The 27,497-nt window shown below is 54.6% G+C and overlaps 1 protein-coding gene across 1 annotated transcript; it reads right to left on the reverse strand.

Annotated features, from left to right (window-relative positions):
• Positions 1 to 313: 313 nt before the first annotated feature.
• PLCH2 (phospholipase C eta 2) lies at positions 314 to 27,497 on the reverse strand (the record flags this gene model as incomplete). The annotated part of the gene is made up of 22 exons (XM_080920998.1): positions 314 to 1,617; positions 3,307 to 3,604; positions 5,687 to 5,766; positions 5,988 to 6,134; positions 6,298 to 6,382; positions 6,461 to 6,585; positions 7,206 to 7,313; positions 7,513 to 7,695; positions 7,783 to 7,880; positions 8,950 to 9,032; positions 9,330 to 9,428; positions 13,387 to 13,545; positions 15,273 to 15,380; positions 15,678 to 15,849; positions 17,314 to 17,434; positions 17,661 to 17,864; positions 18,018 to 18,111; positions 19,061 to 19,231; positions 23,233 to 23,361; positions 23,535 to 23,779; positions 25,531 to 25,677; positions 27,140 to 27,497. 22 exons carry the CDS (start codon positions 27,495 to 27,497, stop codon positions 314 to 316), a joined length of 4,518 nt encoding a protein of 1,505 aa, XP_080777124.1.

Below are 27,497 nucleotides of genomic sequence, written 5' to 3' on the forward strand. Positions count from 1 at the left end.
AAAGGATACAGAGTCATTTGACTGTAAGTTTTTGGTTCTAAAAAGTTAGATATCTATATATCTTAAAATATGGAAACTGCCCAGTAGGACAGGTGGACACTGCTGTTCCTTGTTTTCCAGGATCAGAGACAAGAGAACAGCTAAGGTTGAAGGGGAAGCTACTGGGTCCTCCACAGACAGCGAGTGGGGCATAACAGCTTTGGGGACCCAGTGGCTTCGTTTCCTGAGCAAAGGTTGGGTTGAGGCCAGCACCGCCCCCCTCCCCCCGCAAGCAGTCACAGGGAAGGTAGGGAGTTCGAGTCCTCAGGCAGGGTCAGAGCCTGAGCAGCCGCTGGCCATCAGCAGCACCACACACCCGCTCAGGGGCTCCCTTGGCAGGCATTGGCACATCCACACAGCCCTCATGGCCTACAGAACAGGCACCCTCAGGGGTGCCCCGCTCCTCCTCCGGGGGACCCCTTGTGTCCAGGCCTCTCAGCCTCTGCTGGCGCTCCTGAGCTCGGCGGGCCCGGCTGGCAATAGCACGCACCCGGTTCTGGCTGCGAGAGGAGGAACGTCTCAGGAAACCGGGGCCCCCTACAGACCCATCCCCAGCTGGGCCCAAGCTGGTGGGTGATGTGATGTCCCCAGCCTGCTGGAAACCAGTGAGCCAGCGTAGCTGCTCTGTGAGAGCATCCCTCCGCATTCCCGGCTCCAGCACCTGATGCACCACACCCAGGGGGCCCAGGCTGCAGCTCAGGCTGCTGGTGCTGCCCCGAAAACCGGGAGCAAAGTCGTCAGCCGTCAGGTCTCCCAGACTCTTGGACTTAGCCGACACTGGGCAGTCCTGCAAGCCCACTAGAGTGAGGTGATGCCAGGGCAGCCGGGAGTGGAGGCTGGTCAGCCGCGGGGCAAGAGGCCGGGGCTGTAGCTCATCGGGTGCAAGAGGCAGCCCACCTGCAGCCCGCAGGTTGGGGTTCGATTTGCTCTTGGTCACAGGAGGCAGGTCAGGACGGGCAGCTGAGGCTAAGCAGGGCCGTGGGGTTAGGCGTCCAAGAGACACCCCGGGAATGCTCTCTCGACTGCGGCAGAGGCCGAGGCTGGACAATGAGAGGTCTATGACAGTGTCGTTGGAGGACATGCTGGAGGATGAGGAGACACTGTCCCTGTGACTCCCGGGCTCCAGCCTCTGCCATAATCTGTCGGTGCCTGTAGCATCTGAGTATACTGCAGGTGTGGGAGAGATCTCAGAGAGCACCTGGCCCTCACTCTTGACCCTCCGAACGGCTGGCAAATGACCCGGGGCCCAGGAGCGGCTCTTGCTGTCTGTCTGTCTTCCAGAGGTCCCCTCACATGGCCCACTGGAGATCCCACAATTGTGTGGCCTGAGGGGTGGCTCTTCATTCTCCCTATCGCTCCCAATTCTGAGCTGGAGAGTTCCAAAAGCTCCCAGAGATGTCTGCTGGGGGCTGGCCACATTGGCTCTCAGTCCTACAGGGCACTGGGGCCCTTCCTGAGATGGACCTGTGGGGACAGCTGCCTGTAACGGGAGGCCAGGGCCCAGGGCTGGTTCCTCAGCAATGGGTTCCAGGCTGCACAGGGGAGAGATGGGCCGCTGCAGGGGGAAGAGGCAAGTGTCTGTGGAGAAAGAGGGACGGGGGACAAGAGACGGAGACGTTGGCACAGGAGGGGCAGACAGATTAGAGACAGAACAGAGAAGGGATATGGGGAGAGAATGAGAGAGGAAGGGGGGGGAATATAAATCTCATCAATCAGCTCTGGTTCCTGACCCCCTGAGCCAAGGGTAGGGACCAGCCCACCCCAGGATATCCCAATAACCAGTCTCCATTTATACACATGTCCTGTGACTCCCAAGAGTACCCCACCCGGCTAAAGCTGGAGTCGTGCCTGGGCCTCACACATGGGGCAATGGGCAGGCCAGCCTTGGACTGGGGCATCATGGGGACACACAGGGCTCGGGCCTGTTACCTGGCACTCGTAGGTCTCAATCCCTAACTATGGAAGCAGCATGGAGCAGGGACAGAAAGGAGAACATGGTCAGTGTGTGTGTGGGCACTGGCAAATGGACAGATGGACAACGAGGCTGGGCAGCAGCGGGTGGAGTACAATGGAAAGCAGGCAGACTCGCAGACTCAGGGTGCCTCCCTCCCACTCAGGCTAGTGCTCAGGTGACCAGCTCAGACCAGTTCCCTCACACTCCTACAGTCAAGGCATGGGCCAGGAACTGTCAGCCAGGACGGTGAGTGGTCACACAGTGGCTAAGTGCCATCCGGACAGTGCAGGTCCCTGGGAGCTGCTCCTCTAAGCACCAGGTGCTCTGAGGCCCAGACCTCAGTTCAAAACACCTTCTCCCCCTGGTCTCTGAGGAGCTTCCAAGTGGGGGGTACCCTGTGGTATCACCACCAATTGACAGCAGGCTCCCGAAGGACTGCAGGGCAGAGTCATTTTTGCATCTGGCCCTGGGGGTGGGGGTGGGGAAGCAGGACTAAGAGCTGGGACCCTTTTCAGACCTAGGAAGGTCATTCAGAGCAGCCAGCAAGGCACCAGGGAAGCCCTTGCTGAGGGCTGGCCCGGTATCTCTGGGTTCCTCAGCAAGCAGCTCTGAGAAATGCCTTGATGGCTCCCCTCTTCCCCCATTCCCCCTCTCCAAAGTACAGGGCCATTAGGGCGGGGGAGGGGTCTGAGGCAGACAGGCCACAGGTTAAGCCGATGGACAAATGAAGCAGAGCACAGCAGGCACGGACGGCCTAGGCATGCCAGGTGTACAGAGGGCGTGGGATGCAGCAGAATGGCAGGCCTTACCCGTGGAGAACATGGGGGAGTGACTCCTGATCTCCTCCAGCTTTTGAACGAACAAGGCGTTCATCTCTCCCTGCAGCGCCCCCTGCTGCCTGTGAGCACCCTCTGGCAGGCAGGGGGCCACCTTGGGGCTGCCTGGGCTGTCTGGGCTGCTGGAGTCGGAGGACACAGAGCCGCCGCCTGGGCCCTGCCGCCGAACCCTAGGACCCTTAGGGGCCCCTCTGTTTCTCCCTGGGGTGGCTCGAGGACTTAGGCTGCAGCAAGGCCCCCCCGGTGAATCTACCCGGGCCCTGGGCTGCTGGCTGATGGCCGTGTGGCTGCCTGCAGGCCCAGGGCTGGGTTGCTGCTCCCTCCGAAGGCCCTCAACGTCCATACCGGCGCAGGAGCCCACCACGCACTTCATGCATGTGGCGGCCATCCCTGCAGGTCCGGGGCCTTCGGGGGCACGCGGGGACCGCACCTGCGCTGGTGTTCTCTCTTCGGTTGCTTCTCCTGCTGGTGCCTTACCTCGGGGACTGCTGCTGCCTGACCTCTCTTTAGTAGGGGCCTCCAGAGCTGGGTTGGGGCTGGGGGGTGCCACGTCGTCAGCTGCCCCTTCGGAGCCTGCGTCCTGTGTGCCCAGGGCCAGCTCTGGGAAGCCCTTTCGACTTGGCTTCTGGCTTTTGGTTGGGGCACTGGCTGTGCGCCGCAGGAGCCTCTGGCTAACGGAGGGCCGGGGCAGGGGCTGCCCAGCAGCATGACTGTCCAGTGAGCCTGGCTTTGGGCCTCGGAGGAAGAGACCTTTTAGACCCAGAGTCTGCTTGACCTGCAAGAAAAGGAGCCCACATAGCAGGTGCCCGGACCACCTGGTCCAGGCGTGGCTTCAGAGGGGAACTGGCTCTCCAGAGGGTGTTCTGAACCTGTAGTTACCATGGGCTGCCACAAGAGCTTATTGCAGTGCCACACACAGGAACCTGGCAACTCTGCTAAAGGTAACAAGACTTTACCTTCCAGACTAAACTTGAGATAGAAGCTAGAGAGTCTTCCCAGTGTTAACTCAAGGGCCGAACTCAATCCTTACACGCTGGCCGCCCACTGGTCCCATCCTTGAGGAACTGAGGACTGTAGCCCCAGATGTGGGGGAAAGAAAAGTTTGGGACTGCCATCACCATGGTAACACACCCTGCTCTGCAGCAGCCCGGAAGGCCTGCTCTCCCTTGGCCTCTCCCTCTCTACTTCCCAGGAACCTCTCCTCTCTCCTAGAGGGCGGCTTTTCTAGGAAGCCTTGTTGAACTCCCCCAGGCACACTCCTCCAGGCCAGCTTGCACTCTGGCCCCATGAGTTCCTGAGGTCCTCAACTGGCTCAACATGTGACCAGTGTCAGGCTACAGCCAAGTTCTGCCCAGTCCCCTCCTGCATTCCCTTCTGCATAGATCACTGCTGGAGAGGATCTGTGGCTACCTCTTAAGAGGATAGAGGCCATAGGGGTCCTCACATGCCATACACCCCTGCATCCCACCAACAACACCCACCACTCCCCCATGATGCTCGTGCGTTGGAGCAGCCCAGGGCCTGATGGCCAGGGGCCCTTCTGCGGAGGCGATAGAGTGGCCAACACTTGAATCAGCTTCCTGATTCAAGATCCCAAATCCAGTGCAATTTGGTCAACGTAGTTGGAAAGCCATTTAGAAGGAGATCCAGGATTCCAGCCGGATACCTCCACCCCCACCCCAACTCAGACCCTGGCGTAGACCAAGGGAGGAGAGAGCTAGAGGGGTCAGCAACTGACTGTGTGGGCAGGCAGAAAGAAAAGGACAACAGAGGAGCTACAAGCCTGTGCAGAGAGACGGTCATGGAAGGGCAGAAGGTGGGTAGGATGCAGGCCGGACAGGAGGGTAAGTCCTTGGCCTTGGCTGAATCCTGGATCTGCCTCATAAATGCCACTCTCTGGCTGAGGATGGCCCAAGGGACCCCAGAAACGTGTCATGATCCATGTCACATGAGCTGACAGTCTCCAAAATGCTACCAAGAGTCACAGATGCTAATGGGCGCGGCCTGGCATGCAGGTGGGGCGGCGGGCTACACCGTCCCGCGGCGCCAGGTACCTTTGAGACTCCTAACAAGGCTGAGCTTCTAAAAGTAGACTTGGGACATAGAGAAGCCCACTGCAAGACCAAAGAGACAGAGTGAAGGCAGGTGAGGTGGCCGTGGTGGCCAGAGCAGGGCCTACCCAGCCATGGCCCTCAGAGACAGGCAAACACAGGATAGGTGGATGGGTGGTTGGGCCCAGCAGGACCCATTCACTGTGTGGTTACAGGCCCCGAAGGGTTGGTTGCACCAAGTTGTACCCCAAGGCTTCCCTTAGAGCCCTGGCAGCTGGACTCCACAGACTGAGGACACTTCCTGTTCTAGCCTGGGGTGGGGGTTCATGAGATGGGGATCTGAGGTTCCAGGTAGTGGGCAAACGCATGTGCATCCCTTTTAGGAAATAGAAACGGAGAGCGAGGTGGAACTCGGGACAAGGAAAGCCACTGAAGGGGTCATGGTGCTCTACGCTTGCCAAGAATCCAAGCAGTCAGTGCTCCCAGATGTACAGGACATCAGAAGCTACTGAGGAAAACTAGGATTGGCAACAGACAGAGGGCGGGGAGGCAGGTACCAGGGCATCCCATCCAGGACAGGGACACTTGGCACACTTGGATTCCCAAGGACCCCCCCCCTTCCCCGGGACACGGAGGCAGCACTAGAAGCTCCAGGGTCAGCATCCCCCAGTAGCCCATACCACAGATTAAGAAAGAGGCCCAGAGAAGTGAATGCCAGGCCCTAACCCCAGAAGGAAACAGGGTGGGAGCGAGGGGCTGGTCCTAGGCTTCTTGTGGCTACATGAATCCCATGAGGCAATACTCACCTTACCACTAATGTCACTGACAGCCACATGTACAAAGATAGAAGCCTCTTCCATCCCTTCTAGGTACACGTGACGATAGCCTGGAGCAATAGGGTCACGAGTCATCGAGGTTCCAACATCTCCTCACCCTGCCAACCCACAGTTTCCTCAAAGGTCTCTGGGCCTTGAGTAGGACCAAGGAGCTTCCTACTCATAGGAGGAAGAGGCTGGCCCCCTTCCTGTATTCTAAGCTAGTTAGGAGCTCCTGGGGAACACAGATGGGGAGCGCTGGCAAATACTGGACCTCGCCCACCCTCCTTACCAGGCATCATGCTGCTGAAGGCCAGTGTCCTCTGGCCAATGAAGTCACGTCCAATGGGGTCATGGTCCCAGACCAGGAAGCGCACAAGCGCAATCTCGGGCATGTGCACAGTGAACACCAGTGTCTCCTCCCACATGGGGTTGAATCCTAGAGAGAATGAAGAGAGAGAGGATCAGGAGGTCAGGAGATGGAGCCAATGACCAGCACCTAAGGGGCATCCAACAGTGCCCATATCTCACACGGGGCCTATGGCAGCCTTAGGCGCAGCCAGCTGTCTGATGACCTCACCCACTTCGGCGGGGACCCTCACCGTTGTCATCCACCACTCGGGTCTGCTCCTTGCTGCAGTCCACAGGGAGCCCGATGACCTCCACCTCCACAAAGGGGTCGATGATCTAGAGACAGGGTGAAGGATGGCACCAGGGCCCCGAGCCCTCCCACCACCCACCTTGCCCATGTGAGCATGCCCCTACCTCCCCACGGTCACCCAGCACAGAGTCCCGTGGCTTGGGCAGCTGCTGGCCACTGATGATCCTCAGGGCCAGCTGCTTCTTGAGCTGCCCCGGCAAGGGGTCCTCAGAGTTGGGGTTGAAGACACCTGAGAGGATGCAGGTGTGAGCCAGGTGCACAGCTTACACCACACACCTACCTGTTGGTCTGTGGGACTCTGGTAAATAAAAGAGCCCTAGGGAAGGGTCAGAAAGCTTTGGCCTGGGATGGGAGATTTGCACTGGTGTGGGCAGGAGACCCTAATCACCAGGTAGCTGGGCAATTGCACAGGCTGCTGATGTCAAGGGAGCTCACCCCATGTGTGCATGGCTCACACCACGCATGGCTCAGTGTGTAGAGAGAGACAGAAACCTGTGCAGCACACTGGAAGACCCCCGTGGGACAGCATATGTCTCCTGGGCATGCTCATCAGGAACTGAGGTCTAGCACCTGGGCCTGCCATCTCCTGGAGCAAACCAGGACCTCAGACAAGTGTTGCCCCCAAGTCTCATGCAGTCTGGAGCTCAGGGTTCAAGAGAGGAGCTCTCTAACTCCCACCCTAGGGTCCTTGTTATAGGGTTCATAGCACTCCCCGACCCCCAGTAGGCAGGTACCTCACTCTAACCCGCCAGTATCCTGGTAGCTCAGTCTCAGACTGACCGGCTTTTACCCACTGCCCCAGTATCCAGGGAAGCCTCATGGGAGCCCACCCCAGCCTGAGTTCCTCACCCTGGCACATGCACTGGGGTTTGAGCACGTAGCCACAGCCACCGTTGGCACTGAACTTAGCCCTGTTCAGCTGCAGCATTCGCCCCTCCGACTGGTAGTTCAGGGCAACTGAAGGAAAGACAGAAAAGCCCGGGTAGGTCAGTGATGTTCATACACTCTTCTGTTTGGGTTCTCGGGCCCGGAAGCCCAGAGTATGCGCTAGCAGGGCAGGGGCAGATGGGGTGCTTCTCATCCCAGCCTAGGGTCTGAAGGGCTTTGGAGACAGCCTTCCTTGCCATCCCACCCTGAACCACGTGCCTGCACTCACCCATCTGGCAACCAGCGTTCCAGAAGGGCTGGGGGTTATAGTTGCTGGAGTCCACACGGTAGGAGGAAGGGTATATGCGGGAGAGCTGGTGCTGGTTGAAGCGTAGGTACTGGGTGGGCTTCTGCTGCAGGATCTGGTGGGCCTTGGTCTCACTGAAGGACGACACCTGCCAACTAGATGCCACTGGGGCACAGACCAGCTAGGCATGAGCACAGGCAGCCTGCACCCCACAGCCAACCTGCCTGGCCCCACCCTCCACGTGGCCCTCACCCTCCATCTCCACGTCATGGGTGCCCACAGACTTGGTGTACTTCACCAGGTCCGAGAGGGCTCGTGACAGCTTCATGGTCTTCTTTTGCCGGGCAGTCCTGCAAGGGTACGGCAGGGCTGCTCAGGAAGCCTGTGGCTACGCCCTTCCCATCCAGTCCCAGCCAGCCTTCCTGTTCTTCGATTCAGGCTCCAGGACCTGTACGGGGTCCATCTGCTCCCTAAATCCTATGTCCCAGGCAACCTGGGACTTGTAAACAATAGTTAAGGTTCATTTTATCCCCAGCAGACAGGTGCCCTACTCCAACCTTCCAGTGTCCTGGTACTGCAGGCTCAGCCTGACTCTCTGCTCTGTTCACTGTACCCACCTCCCTGGTATCCAAGGTAGACTCATGGGAGGCTGGGACAGGTCAACCCTATCAGTGATGAGGTTATAGAGATGTATCTGCTGGGTGTGGGTTGCTCTGAAGCTATCATGGGATCTTTGGAACAAAGACCCTGGGTGCCCCTGAACATGAACAAGAGGGGCTGGGGATTCCTGCTCAGCCAAGGGATGTTCTGAGGAACAGGAGCTTCTGATGGGTTTGAGGCAGCGGTAACACTGGTAAAACTAAGTCATGGAGAAGAGGCAGGCCGGCCACAAAGGACGAAATGCCTTAGCAGACACGGAGGTGGGGAGAGACTGGGTGTGACACAGATAGATGTGAGCAAGGCCTGGGGAGGAAAATGGGAGGGGGAGGGCAGGAGTGGGAATGGGGTCAGTGGGAGCCTCCTGTGGGGAAGATGAGCTCCAAGCTGCACTAGCAGGAATGAGACCGCAATGAACCCACCAAGGTGCTGTGGGAAGCAAGCAGACACCGGTCAGACTGGTGCCACCCCAGGATAGCTGCTGCTTCTCTCGTAGGGTGCAGGAGGCACAGAGACAGACAGACACTACCCCTGGAGGAAACATAAATCTGGGGGCCTTTGGGAGAAGAGGTGAGAGCTGAGGTCTGGTTAGTCAGGTAGTGCTTACACCCAGGAGACTCTGAGGGACCGAGCCCTGCTGGCCTAGTACTTGAGTACTGCGCGCACACACACACACACACACACACACACACACACACACACACACACACCCTCCATGCATGATAAAGAAATTTGGAACTGATTACTGGGCTGGGCACTGACCCTCGGCTCTGGCTTCCTGGGGAGTCCAGGTTCTCATCCCCTTCTTCCACGCTGGCCACCTTCTTTATCTTGCTGCCTTTTTTCTGTGTGGGGAAGTGGAATTGAGACCTGAGACCAAGCCAGGACACACGAAATGCCAGGAGGTCAGAAGGTTCCTGAGTTCCTACCCAACTGGCCCACAAAGGTGTCTCCAGTGTCCTGGCCCTGAGGGACTCTCGGGACTCTAAGTGTCTGAATCTCAGACACTGGCCACTGTGGGTCAAGGGAAGGCAGTAGCCAGAGCTCCTACCTTGGGAACCTGACCCCAACCACAGCTAGCGAATGGTCCAGGGACGACAGTAGAACCACATGGGGTCCTCGAGCCCAGGACCTCTACTCACCTTGCGCTTGGAGAAGCTGCTCATGAGGAGACGGCTGTTCCGCCTGCTTGCCCCGGTGTCCTCCCCGGACTCCACATCTTCCTCAACCTTGCTCTGACCCTGGGAGACAGATAGAGGTTGAACCCGACCTCCAACCAGGCAAAGAAGGTGGATTAGCTCCCTGATGACCCCAGAAGGCCTTTCTGGAGGAGGTAGATTTGACCAGGCCTGGAAGCGAGTCCCTGATTTGGGGTAGGGGGTAGGTCAAGCACAGCTGCCAGGAAAAGGCTGGAATGGCTGGATTAGAGACAGAGTGACGTACGTGCATGCCCACACCAGCCTCCCGTGGTGTGTGGTTTTAAACTCAAGTAATCAGTTCCAAATTTCTTTATCATGGATGGAGGCTGCATAGTAAACACAGCTCGCATCTGGAATATTCTTCAGCCGAGTCGACTTACATAATCCTTTTTTTTTTTTTTTTTTTTTTGAAGCCCTGATGCCCCAGCCTGTTACTGCGGCACAAAGTGAATCATCCCAGCTAACGGAGTCTGAGGAGCACCCTGGGCACAGGGTAGGCACACCCCAGGTCCTCCCAGACTCTAGGCTAGGACACACCCTGGCTTCTCCTACCACTCATTCCACACGACCCCTGCATGGTCGCCTGGAAACCCAGGACCGCTCAGGTCAGGGGTTCCCCTGCTTCGTTTTGTTGCCTCACCTTCGTAGAGGATAGTTTCTATCATACATGATAGATCCATGTGCCTGTAGCTAGGGATCTTCCTAGTAGAGACAGAGGTCAGCGAGGACAAAGATGCAGCTCATGCCCCTGTGCTATGCAAGTTAGAAATGTCCATGCACCATGGCGTGTATCCTGTGTATGCATGCCCAGGTCGTATCTACACATAGCAGTGGTATTACCGTGCACATCACAGACAGCCCTACACTTCTATACACACATATGGACACTTCTTCATACACCTGAGACACCTGCACACACGACAGACACCTGAACACATCACAGAACCCTGCACATAATATGGACCTTTGCATGCACATGGATCCCTGCACACACCATGGTCCCCTGCACATGCTGTGAACTCCTGCACACGTTATGGACTCCTGTATATACCACACATGTATGTGCATACATATCCCTGCATACATCATCATAGACACTGACACAACACCCTTACACGTGTGGGGGCAATCTAGAGATGCTGTTAAGAGCCTACTTTGGTTCCTGACCACAGAGAACTCTCGGTTCCCTGCCACGGTCTCAGAAAACAGCTGATGTTTTCCCACGATCCCTTTTGTCTAAGTCACTCTGCCTTGACATCACCAAGCACACCTGTTTAGTTCTTACTGATGGTGGTTAGAAACTCCTGCCAGCTGCCTTCACTGACTCCCTACTCTAGCCTCTTTGAGGGTCAGAACCAATTGTGCCTGGACTTCCCTAATGCCCGGAGTAGCCACGAACTTCTCAGGTCCAGAGCCAGAGGCAGATTCCCAGTGTCTGAGGTACCAGACGTATCTGCATAAACAAGCCTCCAGAGATGATAGTTCATTTTCCTCTTTTTTTTGGTAGGGGGTGTTATCTATACACCCCTTTGTATTCACATGCTGCCTCCCAAGTCTCACAAGAAGCCTTGAGCTAGGTCTCATATCCTCAAGGTTTATATGTAGAGGGAGTGACACCTAGTTTAGAGAGAGAGAGAGAGAGAGAGAGAGAGAGAGAGAGAGAGAGAGAGGGAGAGGGAGGGAGGGGGATAGAGAAAGAGAGGAAGAGAGAGAAAGAGAGAGAGAGAGGGAGGGAGAGAGAGAAAGAGAGGAAGAGAAAGAGAGAAAGGGAGGGAGGGAGGGAGAGAAAGAGAGAGAGAGGGAGGGAGGGAGGGAGAGAGAAAGAGAGAGAGAGGGAGGGAGGGAGGGAGAGAGAAAGAGAGGAGAGAGAGAAAGAGAGAGAGGGAGAGAGAGAAAGAGGAAGAGAGGGGGGAGGGAGGGAGGGAGGGAAGGAGAGAGAGAGAGGGAGGGAGGGAGGGAGGGAGAGGGAGGGAGGGAGGGAGGGAGAGAGAGAAAGAGAGAGGGAGGGAGGGAGGGAGAGAGAAAAAGAGAGGAGAGAGAGAAAGAGAGGAAGAGAGAGAAAGAGAGAGAGGGAGGGAGGGAGGGAGAGAGAGAGGAAGAGAGAGAAAGAGAGAGAGGGAGGGAGGGAGAGAGAGAAAGAAGAAGAGAGAGGGGGAGGGAGGGAGGGAAGGAGAGAGAGAGGGAGGGAGGGAGGGAGAGAGAGAAAGAGAGAGAGAGGGAGGGAGGGAGGGAGAGAAAGAGAGGAGAGAGAGAAAGAGAGGAAGAGAGAGAGAGAGAGAGAGAGAGGGAGGGAGGGCGGGAGGGAGGGAGAGAAAGAGAGAGAGAGAGAAGAAAAGAGAGAAAGAGAGAGAGGGAGGGAGAGAGAGAGAGTGCGCATGTGTGCGGTGCAGGCAGAGTGCGTTGTGGTAGGACTTACCTTCTCATTGACTACCCAGCACAGATACTCCCCTCTCGGCCTGGCCAACACCCCAGGAAGCTCCCTGGCTGATCAGTGTCCTACTCCATAGTTCTTAAGGCCCTAGCTCAGCAAACTTTATTATGCATTCCCTTTCTAACATGTCTCTTGAAGGCTGTGCAGACAGCCTGGTGATACTGCCAGGCTGTGGGGCACAAGCTTCTTCTCCAACCTGGGTATCTCAATACAGGAGCTCTTCCTCCTCCTCTTCCCCTTCTTCCCCTTTTCTTCCTCCTTCTCCCCCTCTCTTCCTTCAAGAAGCCTTTTCTGAGCACAATTATTCACACATGCAATGGCAGGGGCCAAGCTGTACCCCTGGTCCCAGGTGTCCCTCTTGTTGGCCAAGAGAAGCAGAGATCCTGTTAACCTTCACCAGGGTTGGACCAGTGACAGGACCCCACCTCTACTCAGCCCCCTACTAATGGAGGCTAGGCAAAGCATCAGGCAGGTTATAAGCTCCTGCCCAAATGTCTGGGAGCTAAAAATAAAGAGAAGGCCGTGTGCACGGCACCTGCAGAGCTATCATATCAGCTGTGCTGAGCCCTCTAGGGTTGTGGGTGGAAACAAACACACCTCTAAAAACACAGCAGGAGCAGACCCTGTTCGTCTGGCAGAAGTCCTCTTCCGGCCCTCCCAAGAGCCGTGAAAACAGCTAGAAGCCAGCTAGTGGCAAGGAAGGACAGGGGAAAGGAGGGAAGGCTCCCCAGACATCTCACCCTGCAGATGCCTTGCTCAGCTGTGAGGACTTCTGCCTAGCCTGCCACAGCCACCACAGCCAGTTGCTGTATGGCCCTCTTGTGCATGCTGCTTGTCCGATGTACCTGTCCTTCAAGCCTGGCTTGCTGCTCCCCAACAGCGACACACCAACTACAGTCTGGCCCAGCCTTGTCTGGCACCTGTCTTCACTCCATCACACCTGCCAGGACCGTCTCTGAAGGCCATTCTCTCTGTGTATTTGCCCCTGCGTATCTGAGACACTTCAGATAGCAGGTAGCTCCCAGGACTGCCTGGGCCCTGAGATCCTTCTGTCTATCTCTCCATCACACACGAAACCATCACCAAGGTAGGCAATGCTCCAAGCCCCTCCAAGAGAACCCTTAGGTCCCTAAGAGATTACGTGCCCACATACACATACTGTGCTAGTGTACATGAGTGTGCATAGGCATGTATGCAGATGTGTGGATGTGTGAATGTTGTGTAGGTATGTGTAGAGGGGTGCACACATGTGTGTTGTGTAACACAAGCATATGTACATGTATGCATGCAGGTATGTGCAGAGGTATATTTTTATATGGGTGTGCATGCAGGTATGTATGTGCAAGTATAAGTATTGTGCATATGTGTGCTTAGGTGCAGGGCTGTGTATGTGTACTGGCATGTGCAAAGGCCCATGTGTACTCACAGGTGTGTACATGGATCGCTTCGTAGACATACCACTGCATAACGGTGCCTGTATGTACATAGACATCTACCTATTCCTACGTGTCCTGAGGCCATCACCCAGACTAGCTGGTAGAAGAACATATATCAACAACAGTGTCTCACCTTCTTGGCCTCTGATTTGTGCCCAAGCTTTCCAGATGGGGATAGTGTAGAGACAGTAAAGTCATTGGGGTCTTCACAGTCACGGATCTTTGACTCCTTGATCAGAGAATCCAGCTTCTTCTTAGCAATGTTTTCCACGCGCTTCCGATTGGTGGAGGCCTGCCACAGGTCAGCCCATTAGTGTCTGTCCCCCATCCCAGTGAGCAGCCATCACAGTCCCTATGCATACCCCATGATTCTCAGCGCAGAAGCTGTGGTTTGCCCCAGGCAGCTATGGCAGTGCTGAAACCCAGATACGTGTAGTTCTTAAAGTAGTGTGGTTCTGTGTGAGGGGCCCCAGAGGAGGAAGTTGAGACACTGGGAAGATAACATAGGATCTGAGACCCGCACACTGGCTGTCATCAACATTGAGCAGCCAACAGTGACAGGAACCTCTAACCCTGGCTGGGTGTAGTGAGGCCCTGAGGTAGTTGGAGAGAGGACCTCAGTCTGGGACATCAGGACCCTCCTGGTGTTCAGGATGGAGTGGCCCCCATTAAGGATGTCGGTCCTGAGTTCTGCCACCACCCTGGGCCAGCCAGAGACATGTGCTGGCACACCCGAAGCAGGAAGAATCTGCTGTCTCAGGGCTTTCTAAAACAATTAGGTATCTCTGTCCCAAAGGCCTTCTGCACAATTATTTTCCCATCTGATGACTCCTCGGGGGAAAATAAAGCCTTCGCTGCCTCATAGCGGTGAGAGCAGTAGATGAGCAGCTTCCCCCCATCCCCCCAGCACCCGCTCCGACTAGCAGAGGCTCTAGGGAATGCCCAGATTCCCTCCTCAGCCTTCAGCCCCCAGTCCTGGGCCAGGCCAGCTGCTCTGTGGGACGTGAATGCTGACATACAGGAGATCCCAGCATTGCGGCTGGCCCTTGGAGTTGGTACTGGCCCTGGGCATAGGGCTGTTATGGGCAGTGCTGAAACCCAGAGACATGTAGTTCCTAAAGTAGTGTGGTTCTGCGTGAGGTCCCCAGAGGAGGAGGTCGGGACACTGGGGAGATATCGGGATCTGAGACCCACACGCTGACCGCCATATGTATCAAGCAGATGGCAGGGACAGGGCAGGCTTTGGAGGAAGCTGGCCAGGCAGCTGGGGTGTTCTGAGTTAAAGCATGGCAGGAATAGGTGTGGGTACGGGTGGGACTGGTGTGGAGCCCAAGGTGCACCCCCTCATTGCTGCCTCCACTCACTGAGGAGCCAAGGAGTCTGTGTCAGCGTCACAGACAGAATTTAAGAGTCTACTTGGCAACGGAAACCAGAATGTGATTAACAGGAGGTGTGTGTGGCTGGCCTGCTTATTAGACATGAGGGCCCTCTCCCCCTCCCCTCCTCTACCCCTCCCCCTCTCTCCCCTCCCCTCCCTTTCCCCCTCCCCATCCTCTCTCTCTCTCTCTCTCTTCTAAGACAGGGTTGCTCTGCTTAATAGCCCTGGCTGTCCTGAAACTCACTTTGTAAACCAGGCTGGCCTGGAACTCACAGAGATCCACCTGCCTCTGCCTCCCTAGTGCCTTAAGCTTTGTACACCAGAGCATTTACCAAAAGAAGTCCTCTCATCCTAGCACAGGGTTTTCCTGATTTTTTTTCCTTTACATTTATAAACTGCCATTTGCCTATGGGAAACTTGTGCCTTCTCCCTATCCAGAGGCAGTCCATTGTCCCCCAGGACAAATACCACTCCTCCCTCCTCCCTTGTTCCCTTCCCCTTCTCCCTCATCCTCCATCTTTGTCTCTTGTTCCCTGCCCTTAACCCTCTAGGACAAATAAACCTCCTTTGTGCTGAGAACTTGGCCTTAGGCCAACTGGGGGATCCCTATAACCTCCAGGAACCTATAACTACCCACTCACATCTCCATTGAGGAGCTTGCAGTCATCCTCAATCTCATCTGCGCTGTCCTCATCTGATACTTCGCCTTCCTCAGCATCCTCACTGATGTTGGCAGGGAGCTTCTTCCCCTGGGGAAAGAGGTAGACAATGGGAGTAGCCCAGGAGGGAGACCAGGAATCCAGTGGCTGGTAACTTTGTAAAGTTCCACCTTGGAACCCCAGGCCACAGGTGTGCTGTAACTGTACAACCAGTTGGTGCCCTTGCAGCAGCACAGGAGTGGTTCAAGGCGACCTGTCAGTCCTGAGAGAGTGCTACAAACCCCACCCCCACCCCACCCCCACCCCAGAAATCTATCTGTAGACACTGTAATTCTCCAGCTTGGCCCCAGGCCAGAGCCGTTGCAATGCTGGTCCCAGAAACCTCACCTTCACCAGAATTTTGCCCTTAAGCATCAGTGGAGAAGGAAGCATGGTGGCATCTTCACTGCTCACTGAGGAGAGGTCTAGCTTGTCCCCCAGGATGTCAGTCAGATACTGGGCCATCTTCTTCTGCTGAACAACACTGCAGTGGTTCTCAATGGACAGGATCACTGGGTACCTGTAGTCCCAAGACAAGAGGAGTGGGAGAAGGCTGGGACCCCAGAGACTGAATAGGCCCCACACCTGTAGGTATACAGGCTGATTAATTACCTACACCACATTCAGTAGGTAATTAAGTAATTAGTAAAAGATCTGCCATCTGCTCTAAGAAGTAACCCACCAGTAACTCTGAAAATTAAATCAATGCGTAGGAAAGAAACTGGTAAACTTTAGGGACAGGTAAAGAAAGCATGAGAAAGAAAATCAAAGGCAATTACAAACTCCAGGAAAGTAAGAAGTCATGGTTTGGATATGGCATTATGAAATACTATGAAATAATGGATTAGCTGCAAGAAACATAATTTTGTTGATCTACACAATGGATGACCCTGGGCCTAGAGTGCAACACCAAGCAGAAGTTGCTACCTGCCCCGTGCAGAATGCAGAGCACAGGTGGTGCTTTTATCTTATTTTATTTTTAAAGATTTATTTATTTATTATATACACTGTAGCTGTCTTCCGATACACCAGAAGAGGGCATCAGATCCCATTACAGATGGTTGTGAGCCACCATGTGGTTGCTGGGAATTGAACTCAGGACCTTTGGAAGAGCAGTCAGTGTTCCTAACTGCTGAGCCTTCACTTGTGCCTTGCTTATTTTTAACTGTGTGTAATATCCATTTGACTTTGATTCTTACTGAAAGACAATCATGATCTGGTTAGAAAACCCAAGTGTCCAGAACAGGAAATGAACAGTCATGTGATGTGGAAATCATGTGATGTGGAAAGGACAAACAGATGCCAGGGCAAAAGTATTTTTCCCCGTTTCCCAGACAAAAGGCAGGTCCTTATGAGGAACATTATTCCTGGAGAGATGATGCTGGCTCACAGAAGCAACCCCCTGTCGGCTGCAGGACATCTGTATATCCCAGCTGCCCCTCCTCAGGTGCACCCCCAAGAGCCTTACTGCTACACCCCCTGAAGCCACATCTGTTTCCTAAATCCATCTGTCGCTCCATTTCACTACTCCCTTTCCTGCTTCAGAGACTTGTTTAGCCAAGGTAATATCTTCTATTTCCAGAAACCGAATTGGATTTTTTTTTTTCCAACAGTGTCCACAGCCACAGCTGAGTGACAGAAAATTGAGTCTGGACACAAGAGTAGCTTCCTGGGGGTGATTAGTGATAGAGCCGTCACTTTCACAGGTGGCTGAGACCAGAGATTGCCACGGCGCGTCTGTTATAGGAACACAACTTTCCTGCCGTCCATTCTTACCTGTACCGCAACCTTTCCTCCCATCCCTCGTGGCTGGATTCCCTCCCTTCCGCTCTCCTCAAAGAACAACCTCTAAACAAAACCGGCTGGTTGTATAATAGTCGCTGCTCATAGGGAAATAAAGGGGAGGAAGAGAGAACTAGATCCTGGATATCTTTCCGCTGCCTGCCTCTGGAGCCAGTGCCCCCCATGAGGCCCGGTCACTCACTCATTCTTGATGAAGGCATATTTGTTGATGGTTTCGATGACATCTTTGAAAAGGATCTTGGAGGTCAGAGTGTAGCCATGGTGGACAATGGGTTCCCCATCTGGCCCGTCCCAGCAGTCAACTGTAGGCAAGGAGGTCCTGGTTAGCCCCAGGCTTGGCTGTGTGAGCCTGGGGAAACTTAGTCCCTGGGCTTCAAATATGGGCATCCATCATCTCAATAGTGAACAAAGGGACTCTGCCAGAGACCCCCCCAACACTCCCCCCCCCCCAGCATTAGGCCCAGCCCATTTCCTGAAGGAGATGCCATCTACAGCCGGGACAGCTCTTCAGTGCTGGAAGATGCTTACCCTCTACACAGCGACAGCCGGCCTGCAGGACCCAGGCATACATGTCCACCCGAGACTGGGACATGAGCTGGTCACCCACGAGGTAGGTGTTGTGGGACGAGGTGATGAAGTAGTGACTCAGGGGCTGGGTCATGTCTTGGTGCACTCTGTGGTGCTCAGGGTTGAAGATGTCACCGGCGGGGCTCCTTGTGTAGTTGGTAAAGCCTGAAGTAGACGCAGGAGTGCGGTGGTGTATCTCTGTCACTGGGCTCAGCTCATGACTACCCGTCCCACAGGTAGAGTCCCCTGTCCAAGCATGCAGTTTCCTACCCCCCTCCATACTCCCTGGACAGCTGAACCAGGGGAAGTCCCACTCACCATCAATCCCCAGAACCCCCTTGCTCTTGTTTTCTAGGCAAGGCTCAAACTGCTCGATGATGTTCTGACAGCTCTCGAGGGTCACACCATTCATCTAGGCCAAAGCAGAGGCCGAGCCCAGGGTAGTTTATTTGTAGTATGGACTGCTGTCCGGCAGCCTCCCCTTCCTCCCACCAGTGTCACCATCTCTTGCCCTTGTCTCTGCCATAGGGTGGCACCCGGCCATGACATCAGGGTGGGAAAGCCTGCAGGTGGGGGCCACCCCAAGGGCAGTGTGGTAGAATGGTGAGCATTCACGGTCAACTTCACAAAATGTGGAATCGCTTAGAAAAGAAGTCTCCTTGAGATCTAGACTTCTTGTTTAGACCAGGTTGGCCTTTGGGGACAAGAGTTGAGGACTGTCTTGATTGTGTTAATTGGGGAGGATGATCCATCTTGTGGATGGGTCTTGTCAGGGTTTAAATATGCTTGGCTCAGGGAGTCGCACTATTTGGAGGTGTGGCCTTGTTGGAGTAAATGTGTCACTGTAGGCATGGGTTTTAAGACCCTCATACTAGTTGTCTGGAAACCAGTCCTTTACTAGCCGCCTTCAGATGAAGATGTAGAACCCTCATCCTGCACTGTGCCTGCCTGGATGCTGCCATGTTCCCGCCTCGATGATAATGGTAAAAAACGTTCTAGAGGTATTTAAGTGTTCGCTGAATGGACTGGTAGTTGCAGAACGTCACATATGGAGTCAGGCAGGACACATGGCTATGCCAAGCTGCAGAAGAGTGGTCCTCAAAGATTGGCATGCCCATGAAATGTTCAGTATGAAATTTTTGCTAAGGAGAGGGGTGACCCTCTGGAGGATTTGGGTGGGGGACCCAATGCCAGAATGGAGCCGACCAGAGGCTCCCTCTGTCTCTGAAGAATCTATAAGCTTCCTCACTCACCTGGCAGTGACAAGAAGGGCCCAATTCTACTCTGCTAGGGGACTCTGAATACATAGGTGCAGAAGCTGAGGCCACACCCACCAGCCCACAGCTTCTGGCAGGCCTCACCTTCTGCTCCACCTCTAGGAAGCGCTGCAGGTCGGAGGCATCCAAGTGGTCCTTATGGTTGCTGTAGGTCAACATGAGCAGGTAGAGGTCTCGGCGAGTGGACATCATCTTGTAGAAGGCGCAGAATTCCTCAAAGCCTAGTGTGCCCTGATGGTCATCTGTGTCCGCCTCCTGTAACACCCAACCTCAGGCCATCATCCACCCTCCAACCTTATTACTCCCAGTCTCAAGCCCAGCTTCCCTTCCTCTGCCACTACCCACAGCACCCCTCCAATGGCCCCAGAAAAGCACTGTGGACCCTAAAAGTATAGATGGGAGACACCCCTCCCTTACACCATGCCGTACAGAGCCAATACGTAACCAAACTCCATGATCACCTACACCGTAGTCACCAACACCCTGCCTTGTGAGCTGAAGCCATCCACCAGAGTTCCTTCTACCTCGGGCTCTGTGCCTATACCTGCAGTTATAGTCGGCCACCTGCCCTCTGACAGGAGACACTTGGGCCCCAAAGGGCCCAGCAGTGACCTGGCTCAGGTATCAAGAGAAGTGTTCTTGCTCAAAGTCTTCTTTTTGCAGAGAAAAGGACTCATAAAATATCCCCAGGACCCATTCCACAGGACGCCCAAGGATGCCATGACGTCTTCCCAAACTTTACAGATATAAGGAGCATCTACCAAGGGTGTTGCAGTGCATACCCCAGGCCCAGGCAAGGGGGAGACTCCAAAAATAAGGGTACCATGGCTTAATAGTGGCCCGAAGAGTCTCAGGAATGGCTCAGGAAAGAATCTGTGGGAGGGGTTACTTCAGTTCTATGAGCTCTAAAGACTGGGCTTTAGTTCTGTAAGGGCCTGCTGGGTGAGGTGGGTGAGCCCACCTTTGCTTGGAGGTAACATCCCTGAATTGGTATTCACTGTAAAGGGCTTATCCCAAAGAGACACATGCTCACTGTTGAGTGGTAGTTCTCAGTATTTGGATGCAGGGCTGGGGTGCCCCAGATGGCTCAGGATCACCATAGGGACCCAAGGGACTCAGGCCACAGCTTACACAATGTAGCTGCTGCCTTTGTCTACTTTGTGGGTTCTATCCTTTCAACTCCTCTAGAAGGATAGAAGGAAGAACAGAGGGGAAAGAACAGATCCCTGAATAAAGTTGGGAGGTGGAAAGGGGCAATGTTATCCTTAGACTACTTTCTGCTGATTATAGGCATTTGAGTTTAGAGTTCCTTAGGGCAAGTTATCTTTGCTGTCATGATACCTGATTTCTTCTTTGCATACAGATACTTAACAAACTCAGACAAACAGCAACCCACCATGCCTCTCTGGGCCCTAGAATTTTTATGCCCTTTGCAAAGTCCCCAGAATTCTAACGTCACACAATTGCAGAAACTTGTCTGGCAAAATCACCTCCCTGCCAGAGCGCAGGGCAAATTGTAGTCAGCTGCTGTGAAGCAGCCCCATAACCCCACACCTGGGATTAAAACAAAAACATTCTTATTTGATTTCTGTGGTTTTTTTAGAGAAATCAAAACTCCGGATTTCTTACTACGACACAGCACTCAGCCCTCATCTTCCACTGACCAAGGGCAAAGTCAGGTTCTAACCCAGACCTGGGCACACAGGTGCCAGTTGGCAGCTGCCACAGACACTGGCTGACTCCTCGGGACTCTATAGATGTGGATATGTCCTTCTATAGTCTGCCAAATGGGTGTCACCAGATCTGTCACACCAAAGTTATCAGGCCTCATCGAAGCTTTGAATTTGGGCATTCATATTAACCCACTGGCTTCTTTCCCCCTGGCCATCCATGGGCTGGAAAGGGTCCCCAGGGAAGACAGGGGGAAGCCAGAATGGGTATCTGACTGTTTAAGCTCCAAAAGCAGCTGCCACCAAGCCCCCTGCTGAGTTGAGCCCTGATTAGCCCAAGGGTGCTCTGGGGTCATTAAACCTGAGGACCAGTGTGCCAACCAGCTCCACATTCCAGTCTTATCTTAGATTTAATGAAATTATGTTAAGCCACTGCATCTGCTACATGGGTCTCTGCTCCAATTACACACTTCCAGACCACCCCAATACTGATGGTCGGATGGTCAGAGTGACCTGCGACTCGAGGAAGGTCACATCCTGGGGCTCCAAGTGCCTATGGAGGTTACTATGAGGCTTTGGCCTAAATCGATTCTGTACGGGCTGGAAGATCAGGCCCTGTAAAGACCACTGGGTCTGAACCGTGTGAGCTCAGGGGCAAGGCCCATGTCTCCAGGACATAACCTCACAACTTCCTTTCTATACCAACTCCATCTCACCTACACATGCACCTGCTAGTCTCTGGGGCTTCCTCTAGGTGATCTGAAGGAGCTGGGCCTGGGACCACCCAGAGGGACCCCAGGAACTGAGCAGTACTCAGAAAAACCAAGATCTGGAGCTTAAACCCTCCAATCATGCCCAACATGCCACGAGTGTTTTCTTCCTCTTTCGTCTCAGGCTGTTCTGAGCCCTGAGCCCTGTTCTGCCTGCTGCCTGGCCCTTACTCACCCTGAGCAAAGCACACGGAGCCTAGAGCTGTCCTGGAAGGGTTAAGAGTTAAGGCCCAGTGGAGGCAGTAGGAGATGGATCAGACTCTAGCCATCTGCTAGGCCCCACTGCTCAGCTGCTGACCCAACAGGAGCCTTCAGGAGGGCAATGAGCACGGGGTCTTCAGTGGGAAGTCTGGGAGTATCCTGTTCACTGCTATTGTTCACACAGAGACCCAGCTAGTTCCTGTCATTGTTTCTCCTGAGTGTGACCGCCTTTCTAGCATGAATGCACATGCAAGAACCTCTGAGGGTCAGACACAACAGAGCTTTCAGGCCATGAGCATGTATGTACATGTGTGCATGAGTGTGTGTGTGTGTGTGTGTGTGTGTTTGCCTGTGTCTGTGTGTGCCTATGTGTGTGTGTGTCTGTCTGTCTGTGTGTGTGTTAGACACAGGAGAGCTGTCAGGCCATGAGCATGTATGTGCATGTGTGCATGAGTGTGTGCATGCCCGTGTCTGTGTGTGTATCTATGTGTGTGTCAGACACAGGAAAGCTGTCAGGCCATGAGCATGTATGTGCATGTATGCATGTGTGTGTGTGTGTGTGTGTTTGCCTGTGTCTGTGTGTGCCTATGTGTGTGTGTGTCTGTCTGTCTGTGTGTGTATTAGACACAGCAGAGCTATCAGACCATGAGCACATGTGCATATATATGTGTATATGTGTATGTGTGTGAGAGAGAGAGAGCTAGACATAGGAGAGCTGTCAAGCCATGAGTGTGTGTGCATGCACGTGCGTGTGTGTGTGTGTGTGTGCATGCATAGGGGGCAGACATACCAGAGCTGTGAGGCCATGATCATATGTGTATATGTGCATGTGTGTGTGAGAAGACAGAAATAGCAGAACTGTCAGGCCACGAGGATGTGTGTGCATGTGGATGTGCATGTGTGTGTATGTGTGTGAGCGTGTGTGAGCCAGACACAGCAGAGCTTTCGGGCCATGAGCGTGCTTCTGTGTGTGCGTCCATACACACGCACATGTTAGGGGCAAGCCTGGCATCCTTGCTCACAGAAACCCCTTTCCAGGCTACAGCAAGGAAATGAGGTCAAAGATCTGGGTTTGCTGGCTCAGCCCATTCCCACCCCAAACTGGGGCCTGCTAACGCAAGAGTTTCTCTCCCATGGAGGTTCCCAAAAGACAGAACTAATTACAGACAATAAAGGCCGTGTTTGGCTGAAGGATGCATTTTCATAGCTCATAACAGCAGGGTGGTTGGGGGTCACAGCACAGTGGGGTGGCTGATGAGAGTTGCCACACGCCAGTCCAGCTCCATGATGGACCATGTGTGTCTTTAAACCTGGGGATTATTGGAGACCAACCAGTGACTGACTGCATTTGAATGCCTACTCTACGTGTCCGGTCTACGTGGGTATGGCCTATGCACAATGCTCAGTGTCCTGCCCCACAGTCAGCAGGGCAGCACTCAGCACAGTCGCCAAGAGGTGACACCCAAAGTCCCTGGTTACCTACCCTGAGAGGCGACCATGTTCCTGTGATGACCTCCCACAGCTCAGGCCTGGTTGGCCATTCCCAGCTCCCCATCTGCAGCCTGTGGTATCCCTGAAGCATCCCGTTCTCGTGGGGGACGAGGGCTGCACTCACCCTGAACATCTGTTTCACCCTCTGCCGGGGCAGGTTCACGTTGAGTTTATGCAGTAGCTGCAGAACCTCACCGATGCTCAGGCTGCCGTCCCCGTTCTTGTCAGCCTCATCAAACGTCTGCTTCAGCCACTTTGGGGCTGAGTTAGGGGCCAAACACAGTCCGTGGGTCTGACCCAGCCTGCTCCTCCCTTGAGCCTGGGAGGCAAGGAGCAAGAGTCCCCAGGCCGAGCACCCCTTATCGTCCCTTCACTGGGAAACCCTACCGGGGCTGATAGTGTCCCCACCCCCAGAACCCAAGGATATTGGTCCCTGGTACGCTGGCGACGGGCTAGGCTGTCTTCATCACTGATGCCAGCCATGAGGTAGCGGAGGCCGGTGACCCAGGTGCGCGCCTCTTCGCCACTGGGTGAGACCAAGTCTAGTGACTCCCGGTGGCTGCCGTGGTAGATGCTGAAGCAGCAGTTGGGGTCGAAGCTGCTGTCTGGGTAGCGCTGGAAGATTTCAGACTGCCGGCCCTCACTCACTTCCTGGATGGAGTCTATGGAGACTACAGGCGAGTGGGGGGATTCCGGGTCACCAGCGACCCAAGTGTCCCCCCTCCCCCAACTCTTTAGTCCCAGAGCACTCTGAATTAAGCATATTGCAACCTAACTCTTAATGGCTGACACCCTAATTTAACACCTCCGCCCTGAGCCCATGCTTAGAGGGTCACCTCAATGCCCTTCTGCCCTCCAGCATGCTTGGCTAACCCCCTCACCCCACTCTGCTGACTATAGACCTTCTCCCCCCTTAGTAAGAAAACACACACACACACACACACACACACACACACACACACACACACACACACACACGTACACCAAGGAAAATAAGAGAGAGGTACTTGTCCCCAACTAGCAGCCCAGGCTAGCCCAGGACTGGGGTTCTTTTGGACGCGCACTTGAGGTGTCAAGAGCAGCCCACTCCACCCATCAAACTCTAGCGAGCTCATCTCTCCATTCCGAAAAGCACCCACACCAGGTACGGCCAGATCCTGCAGCTGCTTCAGTGACAAGTCCAGCTCAGAGGACCCTCTGCTCAGATCAACCTCTGAGATGAGTTGGTTGCTGCCTTTAGAATCTGTTCCTATGTCTCAGTTGGAGGCCCTCGCAGATAGGCAGCCCTCAGGTGGCCAGTGTCCCCTTCTGGGCACCAGATGTCCCCCTGTTCTGTCGTCTTCCTTTCTCAAGCTCTCTGGCATAAGTATGGCAGCCAAAGGGATGAGCTCCAGCTTGGTTCAAAGGCCAGTGTGCCACTTACTCCTTTCTGCACTGAGTTCCAAGTACCCACTGGGCCTCCAGGGGTGCTCAAGACAGAAAGATGAAAAAGCTCCTGCCTCTCCGTTCATTCTTCTGGTTACTTTGGGGAGGGGACGAGATGGGGGCGCTCCCTGACTCCTCAATGCTCAGCTACCAGGGAGTAGACTGTTCGCCAGCTCTTTGTCAGGGTTTTCCCTGGATGCTCACATTCCAGGAACACTTCTGGACTGGAGCTCCTGGCTAGGTACCAGGCTCCGCCTTGGTAGCCTAGAGGTGACTCCACTGCCATCAAGCTCGAGGCAGAGCCAGTCTACACTGGTTCCTGGAGCCAGCAGAAGCCACCGGGTCCAGGATGACTTCACCTAGGAGATTTTTTTCACATGGGCCCTCCAGGGTCCTATCAAAGCAGCTGTCTCCCAGGAGTCCCCAATGTTACCCTTGGTAACTGCTGGGCTGAAGCCTACCCTGGCACACCTGATGCTGCTTTTGGCAAAGCCAGAGGGACCTTATAACGTAGTTTCTCACGGTGTACAAGACTCTTGTGTACCCTGAGAGGAGCCCCTAACTCATCCCCAATTCCAACTCCCCAATCCATGTGATTCGTGCAACCAAGTGACTCCTGCAAACCAGGTCAAGCACTCTGACCCACGCTGCCTTGGGCTCCCAGCCTGCCTCAGTGCTCCTGACTATGTAGGCTTCTGTGGTTTTGGGGATGAACTCATCTTCTTGTCTGGTCTGATAGCCCTTTGTCCCTCCCTGCCCTCTGTATTTAACATGGGGCAATGCACTAAACCATTCAGTCTCCATGGAGTCCCAGAGCCTTGCCCAGAGACAGCTGTTCCTTGTTCCAGAGCCCACTGCAGAAATCCCAGACCAATAAAGTCTAGGGATGACCAGCACAGCATCTCAGCAGGGTCTTAACCCCATATCGAGAGGCCTCCCTGTCCTGTGCTCCCCAAGTTCAGGCCTACCCATACCCTTCCCTGGGTTGCTGACTTACTCTTGGCTTTCTCATTCTTGCGTGAGGGCCGCCAGCGGAGGCAGGAGCGGTGCTCATCCAGGTAGTAGAAACGAACCAAGCCCTTGGAGCTGCCACGGAGCTTCACCATCTGGGTCCCCTCTTGCATGGCACTCATGCATCGCTCCACTAGACACAGACAGACGGACACATGACAGAGAAAGACAGACAGAAGCTATGAGAGACCAGGTAATATCACCTCTCTCCAAAGGGCCTGTGTGGTCCTGTCCGAGCATGAGACAGACCGGTTAACACCCCTTCTCTGCTGGACCCGGGCAAGCTGGAGGTGGGTTGAGGCACCAGGGAAAACATTCAGCGCTGGTCTGCCCCCAACACCGGGGCCAGTTCAAGAAACCACTGAGATCCCAAGCGGCCTTCGCTCAGACTGTCAAGCATTCAGAGATGGAGACCAAATTCCTGACCGGTCACCAAATCCACTGCACAGGGAGCTCCCAGACCAGGCACAAGGTGGACAAAGGTGCCATGCACCAAGTCTGGCAGCTACCCCCTGCTGTGAGCTGCTCCTGACAGCCTACTGCCCCTTCTTGTGGCATCACCAGGGACATCACCTGTCTCACGGGCAGTCAAGTCAGCAGGAAGCCCTGTAGGAAGGCACAGAGCTGGGAGGCTGAGGTGCTGGGTTCAAGTCCTACTCTTCCCTTGAGCCATCCGCCTTCTTTGTCAACTAAGCCTCCTGTCCCAGGGAAAGGTCTACAGAGTACAGGCCAGACCCAAGTCTATCTATACATGGGAAGCCCAGGATCCAGAGGACACTAAATCTCTGAATGCCAAAATGATGGTAGGTGGGGAAAACCATGATAATGCCAGGTCACGTGACTTTCTGAAGGAAGCTCTTATTGGCCGTAAGCAGAGGGAAACTGTAGGCATGGGGTGGATAGTTAAGGTAGGTAGGACTCTCTAGGGGACACAGCCAGTGAGGATACAGGTGTGGCAGCTCAGTGCATTTGAGGTAGGGTTTTGGGACAGAGACAACTCTAGAAGCCCTAGTGTGGCTCTAGAATCAGGCAACAGAACACACACCTGCTGCTAGAGCAGGAAGTAGCAAGAAATCAAGCATTCCAGACCAGGGCCTCCACGGCTCCTGACACACACTGGACGCCTCTACTGACCACCTAGCAGCCCCTTTCTTCTGGCCAGTGCCTCAAGGTACAGGGCCTCTCTGACACCCTCTAGAGACCTACATTTGCATGTCTCAACGACTACGCTGAAGGTATCACTGCCCAACAAGATTCCAAGGACCCCCCTCAGAAAGAGTTCTGAAACCACCTGCTTCCACCCTGCACCCCCAGCACATACAACCAGGGTTTCTGGCTCCAGCTCTGTGCCTTGCTTCCTGCCCACTCCAAGGAGTAGGGAGAGGGTCTCTGGCTGGGGTCAAGGTAGCAATGTTTCTGGGCCTGGAGATCCCAGAGGAAGATGCAAAGGAATTGGGATGTTGGTATGGAGGAGGGATCCCAGGCCTTTTGCAACCCCCAGAGGCAACCCTAACTTCCCTAGCAAACTATGTATCCCGCGTTCCCATGGGGCTTGGCCAGTCCCCAGGAAGGACCTGGCGTGTGCCCTTTCTTACCTAGAAGGCTGAGCTGCCATTGTGGTGACACCACCACGCTCCCTCCAACCCAGAGGAGCACTTCTGCCAGGCAGGCCACAGCTCCCGTGGTCCGGCTGGTGGCAGATGGCTGGGGACCAGGCATATCCAAATGGTAGCTGGAGGCTTGCTCTCCAAAGCTAGAAAGGGCCCTCAATGACAGGCCAAGCTGAGGTGGCAGCTGGCACAGGGGCTCCTCAGGGATCCCCTTCTCTCCTCTACCTCTTTGTCTTTCTCTTTGGAGCCCACTGAAGCTTCCCACGGGCTGTCCCCAGGTTCCTCTGGCATTGGTCCAACTGCTCCCTGCAGCCCTGGATGGCTCCCGGGCCAGTTCACCCAT

This window comes from Micromys minutus (genome assembly GCF_963924665.1).
Source record: "Micromys minutus genome assembly, chromosome: 9".
Lineage (NCBI taxonomy): Eukaryota > Metazoa > Chordata > Mammalia > Rodentia > Muridae > Micromys > Micromys minutus.